At 40.7% G+C, this 26,325-nt stretch overlaps 1 protein-coding gene and 1 long non-coding RNA gene across 5 annotated transcripts in view; one reads left to right on the top strand and one right to left on the bottom strand.

Annotated features, from left to right (window-relative positions):
* The window catches only part of TBC1D12 (TBC1 domain family member 12), a 140,137-nt gene extending 128,358 nt beyond the window's left edge, over positions 1-11,779 (bottom strand). Inside the window, exon 1 of the mRNA XM_069099274.1 lies at positions 10,616-11,779. Coding sequence (XP_068955375.1) covers positions 10,616-11,655 — 1,040 coding nt within the window. The 5' untranslated portion in view covers positions 11,656-11,779. The remainder of the gene's footprint in view (positions 1-10,615) is intronic.
* LOC138169636 (uncharacterized) lies at positions 10,624-19,192 on the top strand. 4 transcript variants are annotated; one of them, XR_011170407.1, is made up of 5 exons: positions 11,953-12,092; positions 17,136-17,195; positions 17,603-17,673; positions 17,771-17,838; positions 18,648-19,192. It is a non-coding gene; the product is annotated as an uncharacterized lncRNA (long non-coding RNA). The 4 variants fall into 4 exon arrangements; XR_011170406.1 differs by lacking the exons at positions 11,953-12,092; positions 17,136-17,195 and adding an exon at positions 10,624-10,761; XR_011170408.1 differs by lacking the exon at positions 17,136-17,195.
* Positions 19,193-26,325: the final 7,133 nt, after the last annotated feature.

The following is a 26,325-nucleotide window of genomic DNA, read 5'->3' as shown; positions in this document are numbered from 1 at the left end:
CTGTCATCTAGGAAGCACATGAGAGAAAAAGGGCATGAGAAGGCACGGACAAGAGTGGTATGGAATGGGCAGGTACTGATGCACTGTACCCTGCATCACTGGAGGAACATCCAGTCGGACCAGTCCACATGGATCAAAAGCCATTTGAAAGTAGTGAAGAAAACTGTACCCACCGGCAACCAGGCTTCTCAAAAAGTTTTAAGTAAGCAACAGTATATAATAGCTGCCATGGTCCATAAGCACTATAGTGGGAGTCAGATGGCCCATCTTCAAACCCCAGCTCTGCCATTCATTGCCTGAGTGACCAGGGGCACGTCACTGACGTGGACTCTCTGACAGTGAGGCCACTCATCTCCAAAATCAAAGACCTGTACTAGATGATCTCTGAGATAGATCCCTTCTGACTAGCTCTGTGACCCCAGGTAGCTTTCATCGTGTAGTACACAGAACTCTAGATTGCAGTCAGTCCAGCCCCTGTTATCATCGACTGTGTGACCTTAAGCAAGTCACAGAGAATCTTTCAGAACCTCAACTCATCTGTAAAATGCTTCGAGTTCCTCAATTTCCCATTTTACAGGAATCTTACATGAACAACGATGAGTATTAAACTAGTAAAGGCAATTGTGAGAAAACAACTAGATAATTAAATGTTAAAAAAAAATATTACTTTCCAAATGTGCAGAATATTCAAGAGGAAAAAGTACATGGTGCCTTTAAAGAAAAGTTGTGTCAGCATAACAGCAAGCTTTAAAATTACTAGGAGCTGAAGATCTCAGTTAAAGTGTAAACTTTAGCATTTTATGCAAATTGCCTCACACAACTCAGAGCAAAAGAATAGAGTGACTAGCAGCACAGTTGCTAGGATGACCTTTTCTTCATTTGGGTGCCTGAGGAAAAAAAAGCTACTGGTTTCTTCAAACTCAGTACCAGTCATTCATTCTGTACTGGTCCCTGGAGGAAGGGGAAATAGGAAAGGGCATGGCAGGAACCCAGAACTCCAATCACAGGCTGAAGAACTCCTTCAGGAACTACTAGATAAAGGAGTCTGAAGCAGGAGGCAGATTAACACTGAGAAAAAATAAACTGAAAGGTAAATGCTTTGCTGCCAACCTGAAGCCCCTAAATGGCTGAAGTGGCAGGAATCACGTCTTTAAGCACTAGAGCTTCTCCAAAAGTTTTTTTGAAAGAAGATAGATTCAGGAAGCAGAAATTCCACACTAATCAGTAGTGTATGTGCTTTGCATGATACTACTGGTAAGAACAATTTTGCAATGATCCTGATCAGACTGAGCCCCCTCAACTCCAGAAACCCACCCTCAACTATCCTTCCCAAGGATGCCAGATTAATCTTTCTTATGCATAGAACTCATCATGTCATTCATCTGCTCAAAACCTGAGAGTTCCTCTTTATCTACTTAATAAAACTCAAGCCTCCTTAACCTGGCAGTCAATAAACCTTCACAATTTGGTACAAATCTTCCTTTGTAGACTTCTATTCAACTCTTCCATTCCAAAGACTCCACACTCCAGTAAAAGCAGATTACACATACACACACACACACACACACACATATATATATATATATATACATGAGAGATACTACTTTGCTAATGCTGGTGCCTAGGTTTCCCACCCACTTCTTCCTATTTTTTCAAGTCCATTTCCATTCCCTCTCTTGTAGGAAGCTTTTCTTGATCTCTCCAACATTTAGGTCAAAAGTTTATACACACACACACACACACACACACACACACACACACACAAGATCTATTCTGATGCCTCATCATAGTCTGCTGTGTCAGGCTGCAAGCTCTGACAGGTCTTATGCCAACCTGGAAAAGCTTCAACTACTAACAACTAGTCTGTAGACCAGCCCTGCTAAGGTGCCAAGAAATTCATCACCAAAAGACTGGCCACCATATGTTTTAGCTACATTAAACTTTCTACTAGTAAGCAGAAGATTCATTATTCAAATTACTGAAAGAACTACCTACACCAAAAATCACATATACTTTGTTCTGCATTATTTAAGTGAATAAGATATATCTCTCTACTAGACAGTGAACTCCACGGGGGCAAAGCCTATGATCTCTAAATGTGCTCCAGTTTCTGACTAATGATAATAACAGAAGTAGTTCATGTTTACACAGCCCTTAAAAAAAGTGCATGCCTCAAAACTACAGAAGATAGGCTAGTACAAATACTGTTATCTTCATTTTACAAATGAGGTCCCTGAGGCTAAATGGTTAAGAGAATGGCCAAAGTGCCAAAGTCACACTGCTTATGAGAGGCCAGGTCCAGACTCTAACACAGATGTTCTGATAGCCAGTTCAGCTGGCTCCTCTTTCAGTGATCTTTCTACTACACAACACAGAGGTTTTAGTTATTTAATGTTGGCTAAATCAGGCCAAAGTCGATTCAAATATAAAAATCACACTTTATAAAATTGTAAATCTGACTTTAACTTTGAAAGTGCATACTGATTTCCTAATGTTGTACCTTAAATAAAATATGAATTCAACAAACTAAAAGATGTCCTTGCTGACAACACACTAAATCTGTATGTCATGAGCTAATCTCAAAAGTCCTTGTCACCTCTCAAACTCTATGATGCTAAGGACCCTGTACCACTGCACAACTAGACAATTTTATCAAAAAGAAAGAATGAATATGCTTTGCATACAGTAGGGCTGCTGAACTGTATCAGAAGGCACCAGAGTGGAAGGGACGGCTTGTTGTCCTGGGCACCTTAAATAAGACCACCTTCATTTGAATTCATCAATTCTTTTACCACATTAATTGGAATTAATCAAAATCATTATGTTCTTAATTTACGTCCAAGATCCCACTAAATCAGGAGCTTTTTTTGTATCCTGTGTGAAGTCAGGAAACACTAAAGCCCCTTCTTAGAATGTGTTTAAATGCACAGGAATACAAAGGAAATCAATTATATGGAAATTCAGTTATCAAATATTATAAGCAAGTTCACAGATCCCAGGTTAAGTCCCCCAATGTAAAATCTTTTATGTTCCTCATTAAAGCAAATGAGGGAACATTAAGGTAAGATCTTTGAATCACTGAAGACTTTCCAATGGGAATGGTTTTCTTGGACAATTGGAAAGCCTGAACCTCCCTAATCAATTCTCTACCCTATTCACCTAGACTTTTCCAAATCTTTTTAGACCTCTTCAAATCTCCCATGATCTTCCTTACCCCCTACCTGTTCAACTTAGAATCTTGCCTCATATTTCACTCCAAAAACTAGCTTTCTCTTTCTCCCCTTCTCCTCAACTCACATCACTCGACAGCTTCCCCTATCAGCTCCTCCTTTACCCCATCTCGAGTGTAGAGGTAGGTGGTATAGTAAGTAGATAGAGGCTGGGCCTCCAATCAGCAAGATCCAAGTTCAAATTCAGCTTCAGACACATACTAGCTATGCGACCCTAGGCAAATCACTCGGTCTCAGTTACCTCATGGGGATCATAAATTATGATCTGTTGTGAGTCTCAAATGAAATATCTGAAAAGTGCTCAGTGCAGTGCTAGGTACACAGTAGGTACTTAATAAATGCTTGTCCCAATGAAATATTTTTAAGGCTGTATCTCAGTCAACATAAGGATCAAAGAAGGAATAAGACTGCTGTTTGGGGTAGATGAAGTTTGGTGATAAGATTGAACTTTTGAAAGAAGAAAGATTCAACTTTTGTTTTGCTCCTGGTTTCTCTCCCAAGGAGAAGGTTTTTGGATCGGAAAGGATAGAACAGCAATTATTAGAAAGGAGTAGAAACCCAAATTAAATTGAATGAAGATATGACTAGATAACATCAAACTACCCTAAATGAGTTCCAATCACTGGGAAGAGAACTATGTTCTAAAGTACTGAAATAGTACTGGGATTGTTGAGCTGCTGGTGGTGACCTTTAAAAATATTTTGGAGAATATAAGAGATTCTTTAGGACTAAAGATGAGCAAATGTTCCCATTTTCAAGAAACAAGGAAGGAAGGAAGGAAGGAAGGAGAGGAAGAGTCTACAAACTATAGACTTTTGAGTTTGACTTATTCCTGGAAAACTCCTAAAACACATGATTAAGTGAGTGGTTTTATAGCACTTAGAAAGGAAAGCAGTGATTATGAAAAGCCAACATGAATTCACCAAGAAGTCATGACTAACTTAATTTCCTTTTTTGACAGGATAACTGTTCTTGTTAATTCCTTGTTTTCAAAGACAACCAATGATATCATGATACCGAGGTATTTCAAGATGAATAAAATATAGATGATAAGTGATGACTTGCATGTGAGTTGGATTTAAGTGAGGCAGAGTTTCCCAAAGTAACCAGTCTCACTCTCTCTTCCAGACTCATCAAAGTCCAGTGGCAAGACAAAAGTCAAGATGAGTGGTGTGGCCAATATACATTACAGGTACTTGGAGTCATACCGTGTTTCCCCGATAATAAGACCTATCCCGAAAATAAGCCCTCCCCTTACTGTGTAAGATTCCTCGAAAATAAGCCCTATTGAGATTGCTACTGTAGTGAAGGTGATACCCTGCGCTACACGCTACATTACGGTACCCTCTGTATGCACCGTCTCCCCCCCCCCCTGAAACGCACAACGCACTCCGAGCTGCATCCAATCAGAGCTGCAGCACTGAGCACGTCATCCTGTTCTTCCCCAGTGATTTGCTTGCTGGCGCCATTGAGAGCAGTGCCACGGAGGAGAGCTGAGGCAGGACAACATAAGCCCTCCCCTGAAAATAAACCCTCTGGTGTTTTTCTTTCCAAAAAAATTAATAAGACAGTGTCTTATTATCGGGGAAACACGGTAGGTCAGAGTTGAGTGGCCAGTGGACATTAAAGCTGGGTGAGCAGCCTTAAAAAGGACAATGTAACTTGGCATAGACCAGGGAAATTGAGTAGATAGACTGAGAGATAGATGCATGGATAGATGCTTGTTCCCTCCCCTGCTTCTCCTTACCAAGGCAAAATCCTCTATATTAACAAATGATCCCATTCCATCCTATCTTCTCTAGCAGACTGTCCTCCACTCTAATCCCCACTCTCACTAATCCTCAATCTTTCCCTGTCTACTGGTTGCTTCCCTGCTGTCTACAAACACAACCATGTCTCCCCCATTCTCAAAGAACCCTCATTTTATTTATCCATGGCCACTAGCTTTCATCCTCTCTCTCCTTCCTTGTTGCTAACTCCTTAAGAAAGCTGTCTACAAGAAGTGCAGACACTTCTATTCCTCTCACTGTCTTCTTAACTCCTTACAGAAACTCCTGGTTTCTGACCTCTCATCTCTTACTAAAGCTGTCGATGATGCTCCAGCCAGATGGTAATCCAGAGCTAGGGTCTGAACCAAGCGCCATGATTCCTATGACTGCAGCATTCTTTTTACTCCCCTATTCAGTTGTGCTTCACTCACAGGGTTGTCAAGAGCGGTGTCAAATTCAAAAAGAAACAGGAGCCACTAAACCGTACATGAGGACCCCTGTGGGCAACATATTAACTTAGAAAATCACATGTGAACTAATGTTATCTATGTTTTACTGTATTTGCATTTATTTTTTAAAATATAAATGTATCAGATTAAAATATATTTTAATCTGGTTCAGGCATTAGTGAGTGATGTGGGCTGCGTGTTTGACATCTCCAGCCAAGAGGGCAGGAGCCAATATTAAAGGGTCCAGCAAACCTGAAAGCACTAGGTAAATACCAACCAATCTAATAGTTAACAATCAACTGGTTTAATAAGATTTCACTTTTTGACTTTGTATCCTAAGCACATTGTCTTGCTCACAGTATGTATATAGTATATATTTTTTTAATTTTATTGATTTCTTTGTATTAGTCCTAAGCTTGAACACAAATACAACTAAAGGACAATCCACTCAGGAACAGAATGGATTCTCAAGTTGGTGTCAGTAAAATATCTAATTTTTGTACCTAAATATTCCAATTATCTCCCCATTAAATGTTTTACCATGTCAAGTTTTATGGCAGAAATACCTTAAAAAATAAATGGTTTGCTTGTTGTTGCAAACTCTTTGAATAACATATAAACATAAAAGACCAAATAATGCATTTATATTCATCACTGAGTTGTCACTGGGAAAAAGGAGGTAGGAAAGAGAATGTTGTTTTAAATTTTTCTTTAACATAACAAGAAAAAAAAAAGTCCAAAGAGGAATTATGAAAGTTTGTCTGATAGGAAGTCTAGAGCAGCTTGGTCAGATAAACTATGGCTAGAGAAATTTGAAAACCACAATTTAGAAAAAATCTTATGGTTTTTTTTAAAAACACTTTGAGGCAATTGAACTGGAAACAAAATGTCTGATTAAGGAATGGTTAATAAATTGTGGTTAAACACATTTCATGCAACGAAAAAAACCTATGAATATGAAAAATAAAAGAAGCAAGGGAAGCCTTATATGAACTGATGCAAAGCACACAGAACCAGAAAAACAACATGTGCAATGACTATGACAATGGAAATATAAATAACAATAAAAAGCAAAATCGAAAGCTGTCTAATTATGATGGCCCAAAAGAAAAAATGAAAAAAAGGCACCTCTTCTCAGACTCCAGAAGTACTTTTACCCATTCTTTTTTTTTGAGGGGGGGGTTATATTTGGAAGTAAAGACAATGTAAAAAAAGGTATTAAAAATTAATCTTTGAAGCAGGTTCAAGAATTAATAGTGCTTGTCGTGCTCATCAAAATTTTTGTCAAGAAGAATGGGAGACATTTGAATCTGCATGCATGGGTCAGAGAAATCACTATGGGGAGTAAAGGGTTCTTCATGTCCCCAGTGTAACAGTTGTAGAAGGAGCTTTGTTTAACATCCTTGTCATCAGTTGCTATGATAGGGAGGGAACATAATAAATGGAATTACCAGCTCTAGAGTTCTACAATTTTGTATCTTTTCTGACTCAGAAAAGATTACTCATAATTTATTCATGACAGCAGACTTCAATAAAGTCTGAGGCTTACACTTATTTTTGTTCAATTATTCTATAGGCATTCTGTATCCACTGTAAGTTAACTAAAGGAAGACAGAGAAACTCATGAGACTGCAAAAAACCCCCAACAGTGACAGTATAATCCTAAGAAGCAATAGAGGTGTCAAATGACCTAGTAAAATGTGAGTAAAAAGGGGGTTCATGACACTACCGTTGCAAAAAATGAAGCCATTCTCATATGAATAATTTTATTCTGTCATGGACCAGAGAAAAAAAAATTATTTTAAGAATCTAAAATTCTGAGTCACAATAGTAAAAGGCAAAGTTAATTTCGTTTTCTGAGAAAAAAATATACATTGATATATCACTTAAATCTTAGGGATACAAAGCTTTTTTGTCAAAGTTGGCCTGGGTGGAAGCTGGCTATTAGAAAGGGAAGAAGGTAAGTTTGGTTCAAACTCCTGATTGCTCAATCAGAGGCAGCTAAGAAGTTCAGTTGCTGCTTTCTCAGGTACACAGCTCCTAAATAAGCCAGACTACCTCCTGGTATATAATCCAGTCACCATGAAGTGGAGGATGCTGCTCAGGTTCAACTTCCTTCCACCACCCTACTCAATGCAAACTAAAAGTCAAGAACCCTCAACTTCAAGGTATTGAAGGACTGAAAAGTCAAAATCCACCTCTTCCCTCCCCATCCACCTCCATTCCAGGATAAAGGGATACAAAAACTTCCTTATGTGTCTGATCCTATTTTTATCCTTGGTAAGGAGTTGTGTCATTATAAACAGTGTCCTTTCTGCAAAATATTCAACTCATCCTTTTAAAAGTAAAATGTATTAATTCAACAAAAACAAAGAAATGTACTTCAGTTTGTTATTATGACCAATTTAAGAAGAGTAGGCAGGAGATGGAGAAGAATAACAAAAAGGAAGAGAGAAGATCTATGAAGACTTTACAATGAAAAGAACAGGAGACTTGGAGATAGCAAAGCTGGATTCTAGTCAGGATTCTGCCATTAACTATTGGAGTGGCCTTGCATCAATCAGAGAATCCTAGAACTACAGCCAGAAAGAGGCCTAAGAAACTAAGTAGTCCAATCCTTTCTTTCTAGAAATAAGGAAAATGAGGTGAAATTACTTCTCCCAGGTCACATATGTAGTAATCGTTCAATCCAGAAGTATTTATTCAAGTATTCGGGAGATAGACAGAATGACAAAAGTCCCTGACCTCAAGCAGTTTAGGAAAGACAAAAAGAGCATATAAGTATATACTATACATAATATATGCAAAAAACAGAAGATTATATACAAGCTGAATTTGAACCCAGGTCTTACAACTCTTTCTACTATACCAGGCAAATTCCTTCTCTCCAAGCCCTGGTTTGTCATCTGCAAAATGTCTAAATGACATCTAAGATCTCTTTAGTCCAAACTGTATCATTCTACACCAAAAGATGAAGAATGAGACAGACAAGTCACAGATGATCTTAAGAGCTGAAAGGAACCTTCGAAGTCCAACTTCCTCATTTCACAGAAGAGGAAACACTTAAATCACTTTTCCAAGGTCACAAAGGTAGGCAGTGGTCATTTGTTCTGTGAAGTTTGGATTCCGTCAAAGGGCCACACTTGAGGACCTAGATGGCCACATGTGACCTCCAGACTGCAGGTTCCCCACCCGTTATACCATGATGCCTCCTACAGAAAAGACAGATGCCACCACACACAAGGCACATCTACATAAAGATTTAGAATTTATACAATGTTTTTCTCACAATTACCCTGTGAAAAAGTACAAGTGTCATCATTTTATGTAAGAGGAAACTGAGACTCCAAAAGATGTTGTGACTTACCCAGTTTATACATCTGTCCTCTCTCTCCCCTCCCCCATACTGCCTCCCCTCACATCCAGAACATAGATTCATGTAGAGAAAGAAAAAAATACAAGAGGTGTTTAATAAAGCTTGCTGAACTGAATTAGAAATAAAAACAAAAAAATATCTTAATAACAACAATAAAAAACTCTCCCAACTAGTAGCCTTTACAGTACTGCCACTATAGACTTTAAACCTGCATTGTACTTTTGCAACTACAGACATAAATATAACTTATTGGTACTTGCTCCATTAAGGTAGACTGTTAATCATTCCTAGATTAAATTATTTGACTATTGCTTTTGTAAACTCACACAAGAAGCAAAAGTGACAAAGTAAAACTGAGAATGAGATAATTCTAAGTTTTGCACCCTAAAAAATGTGTACATATAGACATTGGGTTTCTTTAAATCAATGAGAGTCCTAGATTTAGAGTTGAAAGAGTTTTTAGGAGGTTATCTAATCCAACCCCTCCTCTTCAAGATGAAGAAACTGAGGCCCAGAGGTTAAGTGACTTGATCATGGTCCATACAGGGTAATAAGTGATAGAGTGGGTTTCCATTATAAACCCATTTCTCTTTCCACCATACCATGATGTCAAGGTCAAACTTGCTTCTGAAAAAAATTAAAGACTACAGGATTTTAATATGCTATTTTCACACCTAAGTAATGGGATCAAGAAGACAGCAATGACAATTACTTTGGGAGATTGGAATTTAACAAGTTAATGATTAATACTATTTGTCTCTCTTGATGTCTTACAAAAACAGAAAATATGGCTGGAAAAACATATATTAAAATCTGCCAGATGAATTTTGCTTCACCTTTTTAAAAATGCACCAATATTTTCTGAAATCTTACCTAATTAATAAAGGCATCTAATAACTAATAACGGTTCCAGCTACTTTATACACCTACAGCATTGCATATTGAGATCATCAGTCTTTAACTACATAACTTAAGTTCAGTATATCACAGCATACCATTTAAATATGACAATGTTCCCAAAATGCTGAAAAATTAAGGTCTCTATTTTAGAAGGCTTCATGGGGGGGAGGGGAGAGGGCTGAGAGGACTCAAAAAAACTTAATGCTTAAAGTAGAGGAATAAATTGGGGGTACAAAATCGAACACTTCTGACTTCACAAACCAAAAATCACAGGATGGTGGGTCGTTTTTTAAATGCATCTGTAACTAAGAGTCTCCAATTACAAATGTTTGAATTTATTCTGCCACCACACAAACATAACTGTCCCTGCAAAGTGACAAACCCCAAACAAATCTCGTCGTATAAGAGCACAGATTTAGAGCAGGAAACAATTTCAGAGGCCATCTAGTCCAATCCCCTCGTTTTACAGATGAGGAAACCGAGGTTCACCAAAGTAAAGTTTCTCACCCAAGGTCACACAAGTAATGTCCAGGTGCTACTGGAATCCGAGCCCCCGACTCCAAAGTCTTTTCGGTATTATCTCAAGCAACAATCTGGAATACCTTGGGGGAGGGAGGGGTCCCGAAAAGATGCTTTGCAGTTCCCACCCCAACCCCTGGGGAAACTGTAGACCCAGCATTAGACCACTTGCAGGCACAGCGGGATGGCCTTCTCTAAGGGAAGGCCCCCCCCCCTCCCCCCCCCCCCCCCCCCCAATCTGCGCACACGGAGATAGCCAATCTTCCAGAGATAAGCCCAGAGCTAAGCCCGAGTCCTGTTCCCCAGCAGCCGCCCCAAGCCCCCGGGTCCGGTCCCGCCGTCAGGAGAGCCCCCGCCCCCGCCCCGTGCTACCTGGTGAAGAAGTCTGCAAAGCCGCCGCCGCCGCTCCTCCGGGCTTTGACCGCAGCCCCCGCCGGGCCGAGCTCCGGGCCGGGCTGGGGGCCCAGGAGCCCCTCCTGGGCCAGGTAGTCCGGGGCGCTCTGTCGGCGGCTCACCTCGTAAGTGTTCCGAGAGTTCAAGTTCACGTCTGTGAAGCGAAAGCCCGGCTCGGCGGGGGCCCCCCCTGGAGTCCTCTCGTCCGCCTCCCCGCCGCGCTCGGCGGCCCCGGGTCGGGCCGGCGGCGGAGACTGCCGGCCTCGGCGGGCGTCCTCCGAGCCCGAGCCGCCGGGCTCCTCAGGCTCCCCCGGCTCCGCCGCTTCCAGGCGGCAGCTCCGGAGCTGGTCCTCCAGCGCCGACGCCCCGTCAGGTGGGCTCTCGCCGCCGTCGTCGGCCCCAGGCAGGCGGCGAAGGCTGGAGGCGCGGCAGCAGCGCGGCTCCCGGGGGAAGCGGAGAAAGCTCCCGCCGCCGCCTCCCTCCGGGGCCGAAGCCGGGCAGGGCCGGGCGGGCAGGGGTAGCCCGCCGGCCTCGAGGTCCTGACAGCCCGGGCCCAGCAGGAAGCCCGAGTCGCCGTTGGTCATCCTCGGGCGCGGAGGCCCCGGGCCGCCGCCCTGAGGGGGCTTCCCGTCTGGCTCGTCCCCGCAGAGCCGGGAGCCCGATCTCGGCGGCAGCGACAGGCGGCCGGCCTGGCTGCCGGAGAGCGTGCTACAGTGGCACAGCCCCGGCTCCAGCTGCCCGCCCGCCACCGCCAAGTATCGCTGAATCAGCCGCTGAGGCGGCGGCGTCGCCCCCTCCTCCTCCTCCTCCGATTCCTCCTCCTCCTCCGATTCCTCCTCCTCCTCCTCGTCTTCCTCCCCCTCCTCCTGCGGCTCAAGGCAGCAGCTGCCGCGGCCGCCCCCGGGGCCGCCAGTGGCCCCGATCATCCTCCCGTCGCGGCCCCCGGGCTCGGGCCCCGGCGGAGGGAACAGTCTGGGCTTCCTTCCCGGACAGGCGCCAGCATCCTCCGGCCCCACCATCTGGCGGCCCGGCGGCTGGCGGTAGAGCGCGACACTAGGGATCGAAGGCGACCGACACAGTCCCCAGCACAAACGCTCCGCTCCGCCGACAAACGGCTCTCAGGGCCCGGGCCGCGGCGGCCGCCGCCGCAACGCTCCCCGCCCCCTCCCCCCGGCCGCCAGCAGTTGCCCACGGGCACACGCTTGGCTACGCGCACGCGCACGCGCAGCGGCGAACTGGTCAAGAAACCACCGCCATCGCCACCCCCCCTCCCCCCCCCCCCCAAATCCCAGATGATTTCCCCAAACCATAGAGACCGGGGCTAGAGAGCCTCACTCCAGGATAATCTCAGGCAGCCAATAAACGCATCCGCCACCTGGAGTGTGGTGGCTACTTGGTCGATGCGGATTACGAAATTCTGACAGATGCGGTGGCCCCTTGCTGAACAGAGATTTGCGTAAGGATTCAAGGAAAAGTTATTGGACGCCTACTATTAAGCAAGGTTAAGGATTTCTAAAATGTAACAGCTCCTTCCCTCAGGGAGTTTACCTTTTACTGATACTTAGTAAACATTTACTGAGCCGCAATAAAGGCGATAAGGGGTTACCTGTAAGTCACGGTCCTTTCCATCATCATTTTGACCTTTCTGAATTTGAGATTCCTTAATACGTACAAAGAGGGCATTGAGAGCAGGGGCTGTCTTTTGTCTTTCTTTGCTATATCCCCAGCGCTTAGCACACTACCAGGCGCTTCATAAATGTTTATTGACTGACTAAAGATTAAATATAATTTAGTGCAAGGGAAATCCTAGAAGGCTTCATGGAAAAGGTGGGTTTAGGCTGAATCTTAAAGTATTGTTTGGTTTTGAATAAAGCAAACAGGATAGAGGAGGAATTCCAGAAAGGGAAGGCATAGAGACAGTATGTTTATGGGATAGTGAAAAGATCACACTAATCCAGATGGAGCATAGGATTTCCAAAGAAACTACAACTTTCTGTTTCCAAAAATAGGTAAAACATTTCCAAAATGTGTTATTTTTTGTTTAGTCCTGTCTCACTCTTCATGACCCCATTTCTCAACAAAGGTACTTGTGGTTTGCCATTTCCTTCTTTAGCTCACTTTATAGATGAGGAAACTGAGGCAAGCAGGGTCAAGTGACTTGCCCAGGGTCAACAGCTGGTAAGTGAGGCTGAATTTGAACTCAGGAAGTTGTCTTCCTGACTCTACCCTTAACCTAACGTTGCCCAAGAATTTGTTTTAACTGCCTCATAATTCCCATTTTGTATAAGTTTATTAATATATATTGTTATGATGTGAGTCTAAGGTACTTCTGATTCAAAGCTGGTAAATTTATACTACCATCACCAAAGGGGTTCTGAGTTTCTCCTTCAAAGACCCTGACCTTGGGACTGTACCCTTATCCCTTTGTTTCTTCCTGGCATCCTTCAAGCATGGTGTTTTCAGTGTAACATATTGAATAAATCAGCTACAAAGTGGGATGTTTCAGTACCTTGACATTCCAATATAACTTCATTTTGCACCTTTGCACCTGGGGAATGTCAATTCTGAATTACTAATTATGTAGCAGTAAGGTTTTGTAAAGTATTTTTTTTTTGCTTTTTTTTTTTTTGGAAGGCAATTGAGGTTAAGTGACTTGCCCAAAGTCACATGTCTAGTAATTGTGTCAAGTGTCTGAGGCTGGATTTGAAGTCAGGTCCTCCTGACTCCAGGACCAGTGCTCTATTCACTGTGCCACCTAGCTGCCCCTAGTTTTGTAAAGTATTATCAAGAAGAAGTTGAGGGTGGAGGGCAGGAGGAAGATGACCATGGGAAGGAGCTCATTTTGCCTCTACCCTCTAGGCTTGCCAGCCTCAAAGAAGAGTGCTTTCCTTCACCAAAAGCGCTCCACCCTGAAAAGTAATATTGATCTCTGACATCTCAGCAATCAGAAATTCTACTTGACAGATTCTAATCTATCTACACTATCCATGAGGAGAACAGCACATCTACCTAGAAGGTCACACAGCATTTTTTTGTCTCTGTTGCTGTTAGTTGACCTGGTGTCAGGAGTCAGTCTCATCAGAAGAATGGTGTTTTGGAATGACAATACAGTTCTGTATGTTTAATGCATTCGTGTATATATAGCTGATGCTGGATATTACAATACTTTTCCTTAATCTAATTAAACTATTTTCCTTTTGGTTACAGTATGAGGTCTAAGTAGACTTCTTATAACAGTTGCATCCAAGAGGCAGGAAAAGAATAGCACAAAAATGAACCCATGAATTGAGAATGTGTGGCAACAGGAGGGCAATGTAGTGGGTACTATAGCCCCAAGGCCCATCTCATTCCTGTTATATGGTCATTTCGGGTGCAAGAAATATCTCACAACTTTGTGGGGAGATTTCAAGGTTAAAATTTATATGTAGGGAATCTTCCACTTAGGAATAGGCTGTGTTAAAAGTTTATTTCTAGGTTGGTTTGAAAATCAAAATGAAATTTCTCATAGAAGCAATGTTTTATTTGATGGTTAACTTCCCAAGCCAACCCTCAAAAGACTAACATAAAATGCAGGTGAACTCTAATATCCTAATACCCCAATTGGTCTATGGGATGATCAGTGTCAGGATTCCCTCCTAAAGCAGACCACAACTGAACTATATAGTACTCATACTCCTATCCTGGGTCTTGGCAACAGGACCATGAAATTCAGGAAGAAATGGAGTAGGATCAAAGGAGTTTCCTTAACCTTTTCTGGTTCCCAGAAAAAAAAATGTTAAATATAGGAAGAGGTTCTTTGTCATCTTCCATCTTATGGGTCACAAATTTAAAATTTGGACAATCCAATGCATCATTTCACAGATGAGGAAAATGTGACCACAAGAAGTTAAATGATTTGGCCAGGGTCACCACTTCTTCAATCCTCTCACCTCCTAAGGCACCTTTCCAGATGGAGCATTGAACTCCCACTTGAACTAGCAGTTTGAGTTCCAAGAGAGAAATGACGTCCCCTGACAATTGAGACTCTTGGAGTACCTCTGAAGCACTTCAGGGTTCTTCTAATGCTATCAACATGAGCCTCCATTCTAGAATATTTTCCTCAATATCAATCACTAGTGATTAGTATCCCAATATCATTTGCAATTCCAACTTGGGATTCCTGATATCTAGTATTCTTCCTCATATCACTGATGACCAGTTAACGTTCATTAGCTTTTACAAAGGGATATTTTCTGAGAAGATATAGCAGGCAGGTGATTAAAAGGTTTCAGTAAGTAAATGAGAGACAGTGACAGAATACCTAGACTTGCTCTGAAGTGGGGAGCTTGGCCTCTCTATTCCACATCATCACACACTTCTAGATGCAGGCTCACCAACCATCCATGTGGGACCCTTTAACATGCTCCCACACCTGCATATCTACTGACCAGTTTTCCATACATGTAAACCTCTCACACCAATTATGTGGTATGGTAGAGAAAGAATTGTTAGACTTGGTAAGAGAGACCCCAGTCTGAATCTCACTTCTGATACTTACTAGCTGAGTGACCTTAGGCAAGTCATTTCTCCAAGGTCTCAATTTCCTCATTTGTAAAATGAGGATAATATCCATAGTTCCTACCAAAATATTATGATAAAAATGCAATTTTAAAAGTAGGTAAGCTTTACAATTTTTAAATGCTTTCATATTTAGATGGATCTGGGATCTCTTACATATGATTAGTCTATCCCATAGTATAGATGGTAACCTATCCATGCCTTCTCATTCTGTATAAATCTTCACTATAGCCGCTCATAAATCCTCCCTAGGGAACATGCTGGTGGCCTTCTACTAAATTAGGATTCTTAACCCAGGATCCATAAATTTGGATTGTTTTCTTTTTTATATTCTGATAACTTTATTTTAGTATCACTGGTTTCTTTTGTAATTCCATGCATTTTGTTTTATGCATTTAAAATAATTATTCAGAGAAAGGGTCCAGAAGCTTCATCAGACTACTTAAAGGGATCCTTGTTAAGTTAAGAACTCCTGCTCTGGATCTAATGGCATTGTAGAGGTATTAATGGAGAAAGTGGGTTGTCTATTAGTTATCCCCTTCCCTTTTTATCTGACATCTCCTTGATGTTAAGCTTCATGCCTCTTCTCAATCAATAGCAATAAATGAATATTTGTTAATTGCCTATCATTGGTGAAGGGCAGCTCATTGGCACAGCGGATAGAGTGTCAGGCCTGGAGTCAGAAAGACTCATCTTCCTGAGTTCAAATCCAGCCTCAGACACTTACTAGCTGTGTGACCCTGGGTAAGTCACTTAACCCTGTTTGCCTCCGTTTCCTCTTCTGTAAAATGGAGAAGGAACTGGCAAACCAGTCCAGTATCTGTGCTAAGAAAACCTCAAACGGGATCATGAAGAATCAGACATGAATGAAAAACAACTGAACAACAAATGGATGCTCAGCACTGGGGATACAAAAAGAGGCAAAAGACAGTCTCTGCCTTAAAGGAGGTCACAAGCTAATGGGGGAGAAAGCATTCCAACAAAGAGAAATAAAGCAAGCTATATACAGGACAAATAGGAAATAACCAACAGAAGGAAAGCACTGGAATTAAGAAGAATAAGGGAAGGTTTCCATTAAAAGATGGGATTTTAGTTGAGACGTAAAGGAAGTCAGAGAGGTCAGTAGCTGGAGTGGAGGAGGGACACTTATGCACACTTTCTTTATTAGTAAAATGCTATGGACGATTCGTACCTACCATGTGCCTCTCCACTCCCCTTTGCAACACTTGGAGCTTTATTCCTTCAAAGATGACAGGATTCCATGACTCAGAGCATCACTAGACAAATACTGAAAAGAAAAGAAAGAAGAGGAGAGGGGAGGAGAAAAGAAAGATGGATCGATGTTTCAGGAAGAACTTTAGGGTTGGATACTTTCCCAGAAACATTTTTCCCAACTTTCCTCCTCCTATTCAACTCTGGCCCCTGCTCACTGTTCATTTTTTCCTATCTGTCTAATATATACATATTGATGGACTTGTTAGCTAGGCTGTCTGGCCAGATGTGTATACCAGCCTGGACAATAAGCATTCTTCCTTCCATTCTACTTGTTGAACAAGGATCTCCCCGTTAGAGTACCAACAAAAAGTCAATATTTATATAGGATAGGCCTGTGATTTCATTATACTGGGAACTCTCTGGTGAGGAAACTACCTCTTTACCAACACAGATTAGCACCTTCTCGGCAATTCAGAACCTTAGAGGGCTGTGGAAAGTCCTGAGTCTTGCCCAGGTCACACAGGCAGCATGTGTCAGAAGCAGGCCTTGAACCCAGGCCTTCCTGCCTTTGAAGCCAACTCATCCATTGTGACAAGCTGCCTCTCAATTTACAAGCAATCTGAAAATAATGGGACTCCTACAACCCTTCTTCCCTTTTTTCTGCTACTCTACAACTGTCATTGCACATAAGACTGATGACCACTTTTTAATTTTTCTTTTGTTTCAGGTTGAACTGCCTGGCTGAGAAATTTATCACCATGTAGCCACTGGTGATGTATATAGCAAGGTCAGCCCTTGGAAAACAGCTAGAAAGCTTTTCTTCTACCAACATAAGCAGAAAGTGTCAAAACTTGAGAGCCACTGGCCTAGCCTTCTAGAACTTAGGGCCATCTCCATAACCACATGAGGCCTTGGAGTACAAATTGATGGAGAGCAAATCTTAGAGCTCTGTATAAATCAGTGGGGTTAAACTCAAATAGAAACCATTCCCTAGGAGCTACATATTGACTTAGAAAACCACAGATTGATATTATTTATGTTGTATTTTTATTTATTTTATCTGGCTCCGTATACATGGGATTTTTGTGGGCTCCTGGCTGTTTGCACCACCAACCTGAGGTTTGATACTTCTGATATAAATATGAATTCTTATTACGTACATTTTATTACTTTTCCGTTAAATTTTATTTTCAGTTCCAGATTTGCTCCCTCCTCACCACCTTCACAACCCATTGAGAAGACAAAAAATTCAAAACTCTTTACAAGTATGAAACTATGCAAAACAAATTTCCAAATATTATACACATTTTAAAAAGAGAATATCTTTTATTCTAACCAATTCACTAATTCCTCTGATTTCAGGGGGAAAAAATCCAGTAGCAAGAAAACCCTGGAAGATCATATTTTAGACCAAGGAATCATCACCTTAGGTAAAGAGATACATCCTCTAAGCTTTTCCTGCTTTTCATAGCTTTTTTCTACACTTTATGTTTAAACCCACAGATTATTTAAAAGCACCAAGTTTTTTTGTTTATGTTTTCTTCCCCACATCTCCTATGGCAGTAGCATTAGAGATTTCATCCATGAGATTAGGATCACAGGATTATAATTCTAGGGCCAGAAAGGAGCCATCTCCTCCAACTCCCCCCATTTTAGAGATGAAGAAATTGAGAAACAGAGATGTTAAGTGACTTGCTCCAGATCACACAGGTAACAATTCAGAAACACCATTAGAACCCTTGATTCAAAAGCCATGCTGTTAGAATAATTGTAAATGGGGTCTATTTTTATAGGTGATTTCTATTATAGATTTCATTTAATTCAGTTTAACCTCTTTTTTTTTTTCATTCATTCCAGTGTGGTCATTATACAACCTCCAAAATAATGTTACTGTAATAGCCCACTGTAACATCCAGATTTATACCTACTCACATTAATTCTCAAAACCACCGATTACTCAGGTTTTCTTCTCTAGAACCAACTGCAATATTAATCATATGATACCACATGCTAGTGGTGAAAAAGAACAGTTTACTTCAAATAGAAACACATGATAAAATGAAGAAACTACATTAACAGTAACTGGTCTCAGTACTTGTGTCCTACCCCAAACCGCCTCCCGCCCCCTCAGGGTCAGAAGGTTCTATGTTAGCAGTCCAGTGCCCACTCAACAAGAGTAGAACGTAGTCAGTTAATAATTTGTTTCTTGGATGATCAGAAAAGCTGCTTGCTGTTGCAGCTTACGAGAGGAACACAGAGTCTTCAGCGATCTGCTCACCACAGGAATGCTGAGTCTTCAAGAATCTGCAGCTGCTTAACAGCTACTCCCAGCACAGAAGGTGTCAAGTCTGGCCAGGGAGTACAATGTACAACCACAGCAAATCCAAAGACTGGCATTACAGGAAGTAAAGGGGAAACCTCAGCATCTACAAACCACAGTAGAATGAGTTGGAAGAACTTCCTCTTCCGCCACCATTTCCTTCCCTTCCTTCTTCTCCCTTTCTTCTCCATCGTCCCTTTTAAAACTCCTTCCCCAAAAAGATATACAGGCACTGGTGCATAGAGATCCACCATGCCCTACTGGAAATTCGGAGGGGGCATGGGGGAAGATATAGGAGAAAGCAGATTGAGGGAAGGGATATTCAGTGGGATCACTGTTTTGAGGTGGTGGGTAGGGGAAAAATGGGGAGAAAATTTGTAACTCAAAATCTTGTGGAAATGAATGATGTAAACTAAAAAATAAAAAAAAAAAAACTACAAAAAAATAAAAATAAATAAAACTCTTTCCTCTGTGGCATGCTTACCACTGGTGGGACAGGGGGATCTCTCAGGCCCTAAAATCTTGTGGGAATAAGAAGTCTCCACAGAGGATTTCTCCTCATTGTTATTCACAATAACTCCCCTTTATCAAGTGCCTTTCATGGAGTCACAACTGGAAAGGATTGTAGAGATCAATTAGGGGTGAGGAGCCTGTAGCTTCAAAGCTACATGTGGCCTCAAGGCTGCAGGTTCCCCACAGCTAATAACCCCTCATTTCACAAATTGGGAAATCAAGGCCCAGAGAGGCTGAGATTTGCCCAAGGTCATAAAGGGAAAAAGTGACAGATCTGGGATTTGAACCCCCCTTCTCTAGCTCCACATTCATCCAGTTCTCTTTACCTCTGCTTTAGAATTTGCAAAGTAGCCTCTATAACAATCTTCTAAAGTAGGTAATACAAGTATTATTCACTGGAGAAGGAAATGGCAAACCACTCCAGTGTCTTTGCCTAGAAAACCCCATGGACAGCATTGGTGGTCTACAATCCACAGGGTCACAGAGTTGGGCACAGCTGAATGGCTGAACAACAACAGATATTATTACCTCGATATAATAGATGGAGTTCTGAGATGTTAAGCAACCTGCCCAAGCTGGCAAATGTCTGAGGCCATATTCAAATCCAAATCTAGTGACTCCAAGTCCAGAATACTGTTTATACCACTTCCATATCATTTCCATACTCAGAAAACTTTAGTGAGTTTTAAAGATAAAATACAAACTTGAGTCCTCTATAATTAAACATAATATATACTTATATTACTACTGCATTCATCCTTCCTCCTTGTGTCTTACAGCACGATAATATTCTGTTACACTCAATTTGTTTGGCCCTTCCCCAATTGATAAGCATCTACTTTGCTATCACCAAAAGTGCTGCTTTAAATATTTTCATTATATTGAAACTTTCTTCTTATCAATGACCAAAGGGCTATAAAACTGTGCCTTTGATCTAGCAATACCACTACTAAGCCTATATTCTGAAGAGATAAGAAAAGAAGGGAAAAGGACCTATTTGTACAAAAATATTTATAGCAGCTCTTTTTGTGGTGGCAAAGAATTGAAAATTGAGGGAATGCCCATCAATTGGGAAACGGCTGAATGAGTTGTAGTATATGAATGCAATGGAATACTATTGTGCTATAAAAAATGGTGAGCAGGATGATTTCAGAAAAGCCTAGAAAGACTTACATGAACTAATGCTGGGTGAAGTGAGCAGAACCAGGAGAACATTATACAGAATAACATCAATACTGAATGATAAACAACTATGAATGACTTGGCTATTCTCAGCAATACACTGATCCAGGAAAATCCCAAAGGACTCATGATAAAAAAAAAAAAATGTTATCTGCCTCCAGAGGAAAAAACCGATAGTTAGTATTTCTTAATATTTTAATTTTCTCCCATTACATGTAAAAATGATTTTAAACATTTTTTCTAAGTTTTAAGTTCTAAATTCTATTCCCTTTTCCCTTCCCTCCCCCCTCCCTGAGAGATGGTAAGCAATATGATATAGGTTATACATGTGCAATCATGTAAAACATTTCTATATTAGTCATTTTATACAAGATGAGAGAAAGAAAGAAAAAGAAAGAGGAAAAGAGAAAGGGAGGGAGGAAGTAAAAAAAGGAAAGAAAGGAAGAAAGAGAAGAATAGTATGCTTTTGTCTGTATTCAGACAACATCCACCAAATGGAATAATTTAAGAAAAACCTGGAAAGACATACATGAATTAAATGTGAGCAGTTAAGTGAAGTGAGCAAAATCATGAGGACACTGCACAAAGTAACTGAAACATTGTTGAATTGCGAATGACTGTGAATTCACAGCAATATAATAATGATTCAAGACAATTCCAAAAGTCTTATGAAATGCTATTCACATCTAGAGAAAGAAGTGATGGAGTCTGAATGCAGATTAAACCATATTATCTTCACTCTTTTTTTCTTTTGATCTGTTTCTTCTTTCTTTCTTTTTATTTTTAAGCAATTGGGGTTAAGTATCTTGCCCAAGGTTACACGGCCAGTTATTTTGTGTGGATGTTAAGTATCTGAGGCCGGGAACCGATCCCAGGTCCTCCCAACTCCAGGGCCAGCGCTCTTACTCACTGTGCCACCTAGTCACCCCCTGTTTCTTCCTTCACAACATGTCTAATATGAAAATATGTTTTACATTATTGCACATATATAACCTATATCAAATTTCTTACCATCTTAGATAATGGGGAGGTAAGGGAGGAAGGAAGAAATTTGGAACCCCCAATTTTTAAATGAATGGTAAAATTTGTCTTTACATGTAATTAGAAAAAAATAAAATACCATTAAAAAAGAAATCATCCTCCTCGTCATCTCTCATAGCACAATAATATTCCATTCATATACCACAACTTGTTCAGTCATTCCCCAATTGATGGGCCTTCCTTTTATTTCCAATTTTTAGCCACCACAAAAATAGTGGCTATAAATATTTTTGTGCAAATAGTTCAATTTCCTTTCTAAAAATCTCATTGAAAGGGGGAGGCTAGGTGGCACAGTGAATAGAACACCAGCCCTGGAGTCAGGAGGATCTGAGTTCAAATCCAGCCTCAGACACTTAACACACTTACTCACCATGTGACTTTGGGCGAGTCACTTAACCCCAAATGACCTCCCAAAAAAAAAAAATCTCATAGAAATACAGACCTAGCAGTGGTAATGTTGGATCAAAGGATATGCATAGTTTATAGCCCTTTAGGCATAGTTCCAAATTACTCTCAGGAATGGTTGGATTAGTTCACTAGTCCACCAATAGTGTATTAGGGTTGCAGTTTTCCCACATACCCTTCAACATTTATAATTAAAATTTTTTTTGTCATATTAGTCAATCTGATGGGTTTGAATTGGTACCTCAGAGTTCTTTTAATTTGCATTTCTCTAATCAATAGTGATTTTGAGCACTTTTTCATTTGACTATAGATAGCTTTGATTTCTTTGTCTGAAAACTGACTGTTCGTATCCTTTGACCATTTTATCAACTGGGGAATGACTTGAATTTTTAGAAATGTGACTCAGTTCTCCATGTATTTTAGAAATGAGGCCTTTATCAGAGATACTTGCTGTGGAATTTTCCCCCTAGTTTTCTGCTTTCCTTCTCTAATTTTGGTTGCATTGGTTTTGTTTGTGCAATTTTTTTTTTAAATTTAACATAATTCAAATGATCCATTTTACATTTCACAATGCTGTCTATCTCTTATTTGGTCCTAAATTCTTCCCATCTCCATAGATCTGACAGGTAAAGTATTCTATGCTCTCATAATATGCATAAGGTATCATCAATCTTTATGTCTAAACCATGTACCCTTATACCCCATAGTATATGGTGTGAGATGTTGGTATACCTAGTTTCTGTCATACTGCTTTCCAGTTTTCCTAGCAGTTTTTGACAAATGGTGAGTTCTTGTCCCAAAAGCTTGGGTCTTTGAGTTTATCAAACACTAGATTACTACAGTCATTTACTACAAAGTATTGTGTACTTAATCTATCCCATTTTTTTGGCCAGTACCAGATTGTTCTGATGATTACTGCTTTATAAAACAAGAACTAATAGAGTCTGAATGCAGACTGAAACATACTATTTTTAACTTTTTTCCCTCCTTCCTTCCTTTTCTTCCTTTCTGGGTTTGAGTTTTCTTCCACAAAATGGCTAACATGGAAATATGTTTTATGTGATTGCATGTATATAACCTACATCAGATTGCTCATTATCTCAGGGAGGAGGGAAGGATGGAGAGAATTTGGAACTCAAAATTTTAGAAAATGAAGATTAAAAATTGTTTTTACATGCAATTAGGGAAAAATAAAATATTTTAAAATGTTTTAAAAATAAAGAGAATTTATTTTCTCTCCCTGTCCATCTTTCTGTCTCTGTCGAGCTCACTATAACTTCTACAGCAGCTCTTTGGAAAAATTAAATATGTATATAAACCAATCTCTCTCTCTCTCTCTCTCTCTCTCTCTCTCGACAGAATGAGACCATCAGCTCTTAGACATAGAATATCTACTTAATGATTACCAAAGCAAGAATAATTATATCACAGTTATTCAACATGTGATCAATGCAATAATATTTAATACTCTGTGATAGTAATGGCAATTAAAGATTCCCCTGTATTGGCTTGGTTTTCAAATTTTTTGTATTAAAACCCAGAGTTTGTTAATCCCACCTGTGGGATGGGCTTGTTGATGTGAAAAGAAAGTCCTGAAGTGAGAGGAGCTGGTGATGTAGATTTGGAGAGACAAGAGAGAGGCGGAAGTTCTTTTTGGAAGCAGCACCTCGTGGAGAGGGAGAGACTAAGAGATTGCTGGTGGCCGCTTTGAATTGCCCTGGACTTTTGAGACCTGCCCCCTGAGCTGCCAAGGACTGAGGAGACATGGCTGTTTTGCTGGTACTTTGTCTGTCTGTTTTGATGTTATTTTGCCAGATTTGTCCACTGGTGAAAGACTGTCCTGTTGAAGAAGTCCTGGAACCTGGCATTTGGTTAAGAAGGCCTGAGACTGTCCTGCAGACAGAGAGTGAATACTGTCCACTGGTGAGGGACAGTACTGAGAGTGAATACTGTCCACTGGTGAGGGACAGTACTGTTGTTGCAGGGGTCTGGAGACTGTCCGGCAGACAGAATGAATACTGTCCACTGGTGAAGGACAGTGCTGTTGTTGCAGGGGTCTGGGAGCCTTTCTGTTGGTTCAGAAGCCCTGAAGAAGGATTTTCTTGTTGTATGTTTACAGAAATCCTGGGAGAGGGCTTTGCTAATGTGTTCAGGGGTTCTAGGACTGTTCTACAGACAGAGGATAAATTCATGAAGGGACTGGCAATGTATCTTATGGCCTTGCTAAGCCTTGTCTCTCCAGGAACTAAGATTGCTGAGAATTTGCCTCGTGTCAAGATGAAGAAAAGACCTCCATTTGGGTATTAAGTGCTGTGTTTAAACTTGATATAACTCTGGGGTAGATTCAATTGTGATCCAGGGGTGGGGAACTTTTGACCTTTTTGTGTTCTATGGTTGAGCAAATGAATGTATTTTACTTATGTTTGGAAACTAATCTCCATTTGAGAAGAGGGGCTTTGTGGTGGACTTAATTAAGGTATAGCCTAGGGGTGGAGAAGTATTTGGAACAGAGACTTTGTAATTGATTGAATGATTGGAAAGTCCTGGGGTGGGGTAGGCCTTGGAGATTATTTAATCACACTTAGTAAATGCTGTATTTTGAATGATGTCATGTTTTGATCTTCTCTGTTCTGGGTTTGTTACTGAATAAAATAGAGAGAACCTATGCTGGTATTTTGAACCTGGGAAGTTGCCTTTGCTTGATATTATATTACATACTCATAATTCACACATAAACGTGGGTCACAGTCTCCCACCAATACATAAATATCCATGGGGAAAGAATAAGCATGTAATTACAGAAACCTGGTGAGTGAGGAAAACCCATATATTTAGTGCAACTCACAACTCTGTAATGCAGGCATTAATGTCTTTGGGTCCTTCCACAATAATCTGCCCCACAGGAAGCTGCTTCTCTGCTAGCTGCTCCCCTTCTGTTCCTTGTTGCTCTTTAAATGGGCAGATCTGCTCCTCTCCTGCTCTAGAAATGGTGAAACTGTGACAAGTTCTTTTAACTCACAATAACCCTCAAAGGGAAACTGAGAAGTACAGTAGCATTATTGTAGTGTTGAGTAGTTTCAGGAGGCCAAAGAACTGCAAAGCTCTTCAGAATGGCTCCCTGGACAAGAGAGACAAACCCAACCAGCTCCTCAGTCACCTAGATTCTATATCCGCCAGTCAGCTGTTAACAACCTGTCACAGTAATATTGCCTCCATGACTCCTCTGGTATTGCCGCTACCCTGACGCAGACCTCCATCACCTCACACTTACAACTTTTTCAATAGCTTTATTCATTTGGATCCATGCCTCAAATTTCTCCCCACTCCAGTTCATTTTCCACTCAGTTGTCAAACTGATTTTCCTAAATTACAAGTCTCATATGTATCTTCCATGCAATTCTCCTATTTAATGAGATCCAGGAACTCCCTTTTTAACTTCAGGATCAAATAAAAAATCCTCTGTTTGGCATTCAAGGTTCTTCATAAACTGGCCTTTTTAGTCTTTTTACAATCTTTTTACTCGCCACATTCTTGTCAGGTCCTAATGCCTTCTTAAATGTTCTTATTGTCTTTTCAACTCCTCTCTTGTAGCATTCTGCACTACTTCCAATGACTAAAATAATAGGCTCTTTTTGGTCACTAATTCATCTTTCCCTTACGATATATAATTCCTGAAATCCAACTATCTGTAGTCATGCAACTAAGAGTTCATATTTAAACTTCTAGTCTCCTAATAGTTATTTGATTTTCCCCACTGTGAGTTTCCACTTCACAAACTCTAAGAACAGTCACATGCAAATGAGCTAAGGGACCACAAAATCCTCTGGCCTCAGTTACTTCTCTGCCCTCAAAGAGTTCATCTCTTTATCTGGCCATCGATTAGTCTGTCCTCAAACTAAAATGGGAAAATTGTTTCTTCTCACATGGATTTATATCTGTTTCTCATGTAAGAAAGTTCTTTTCCTGCCATTAGCAGTCAGACTGTTCATATAGGAAAGAAGCAATACTTTTCATTGATACCATCTTTTGGAGATTAAGTGAAAAAATTAGAGCAATTAGGTGGTGCAGTGAATAAAGAGCTAGGCCCAGAGTCAGGAAGATTCATCTTCATAAAATCAAATTTGGCCTCAGATAATTACTATGTGACTCTAGGCAAGTCATTTGACCCTGTTTGCCTCAGTTCCTCATCTGTAAAATGAGCTGGAGAGGGGAATGGCAAACTACTCCAGTATCTTTGCCAAGAAAACCCCAAATCATGAAGAATTGGACACTACTGAAATAACTGAAAAACAATGATGAAAAATAAAATTTTAAAGAGACAGAAATAAGCTTTACAATAGACACACCCTGGCCCTGGCAGGGAAAAAGAAGGAACGTGAAGAGGAGAATAAGAACACCATCATAGTAGTTCTTAGAAAAAAACAGACAGCTATAGACTCTCCTTAATTAGCCATGA

This window comes from Petaurus breviceps, unplaced genomic scaffold (genome assembly GCF_028583685.1).
Source record: "Petaurus breviceps papuanus isolate PSGF00001 unplaced genomic scaffold, PetGlider_PUasm1.0 37, whole genome shotgun sequence".
In the NCBI taxonomy this organism is placed as follows: Eukaryota; Metazoa; Chordata; class Mammalia; order Diprotodontia; family Petauridae; genus Petaurus; species Petaurus breviceps.
This window is presented reverse-complemented; position numbering and strand designations above follow the sequence as displayed.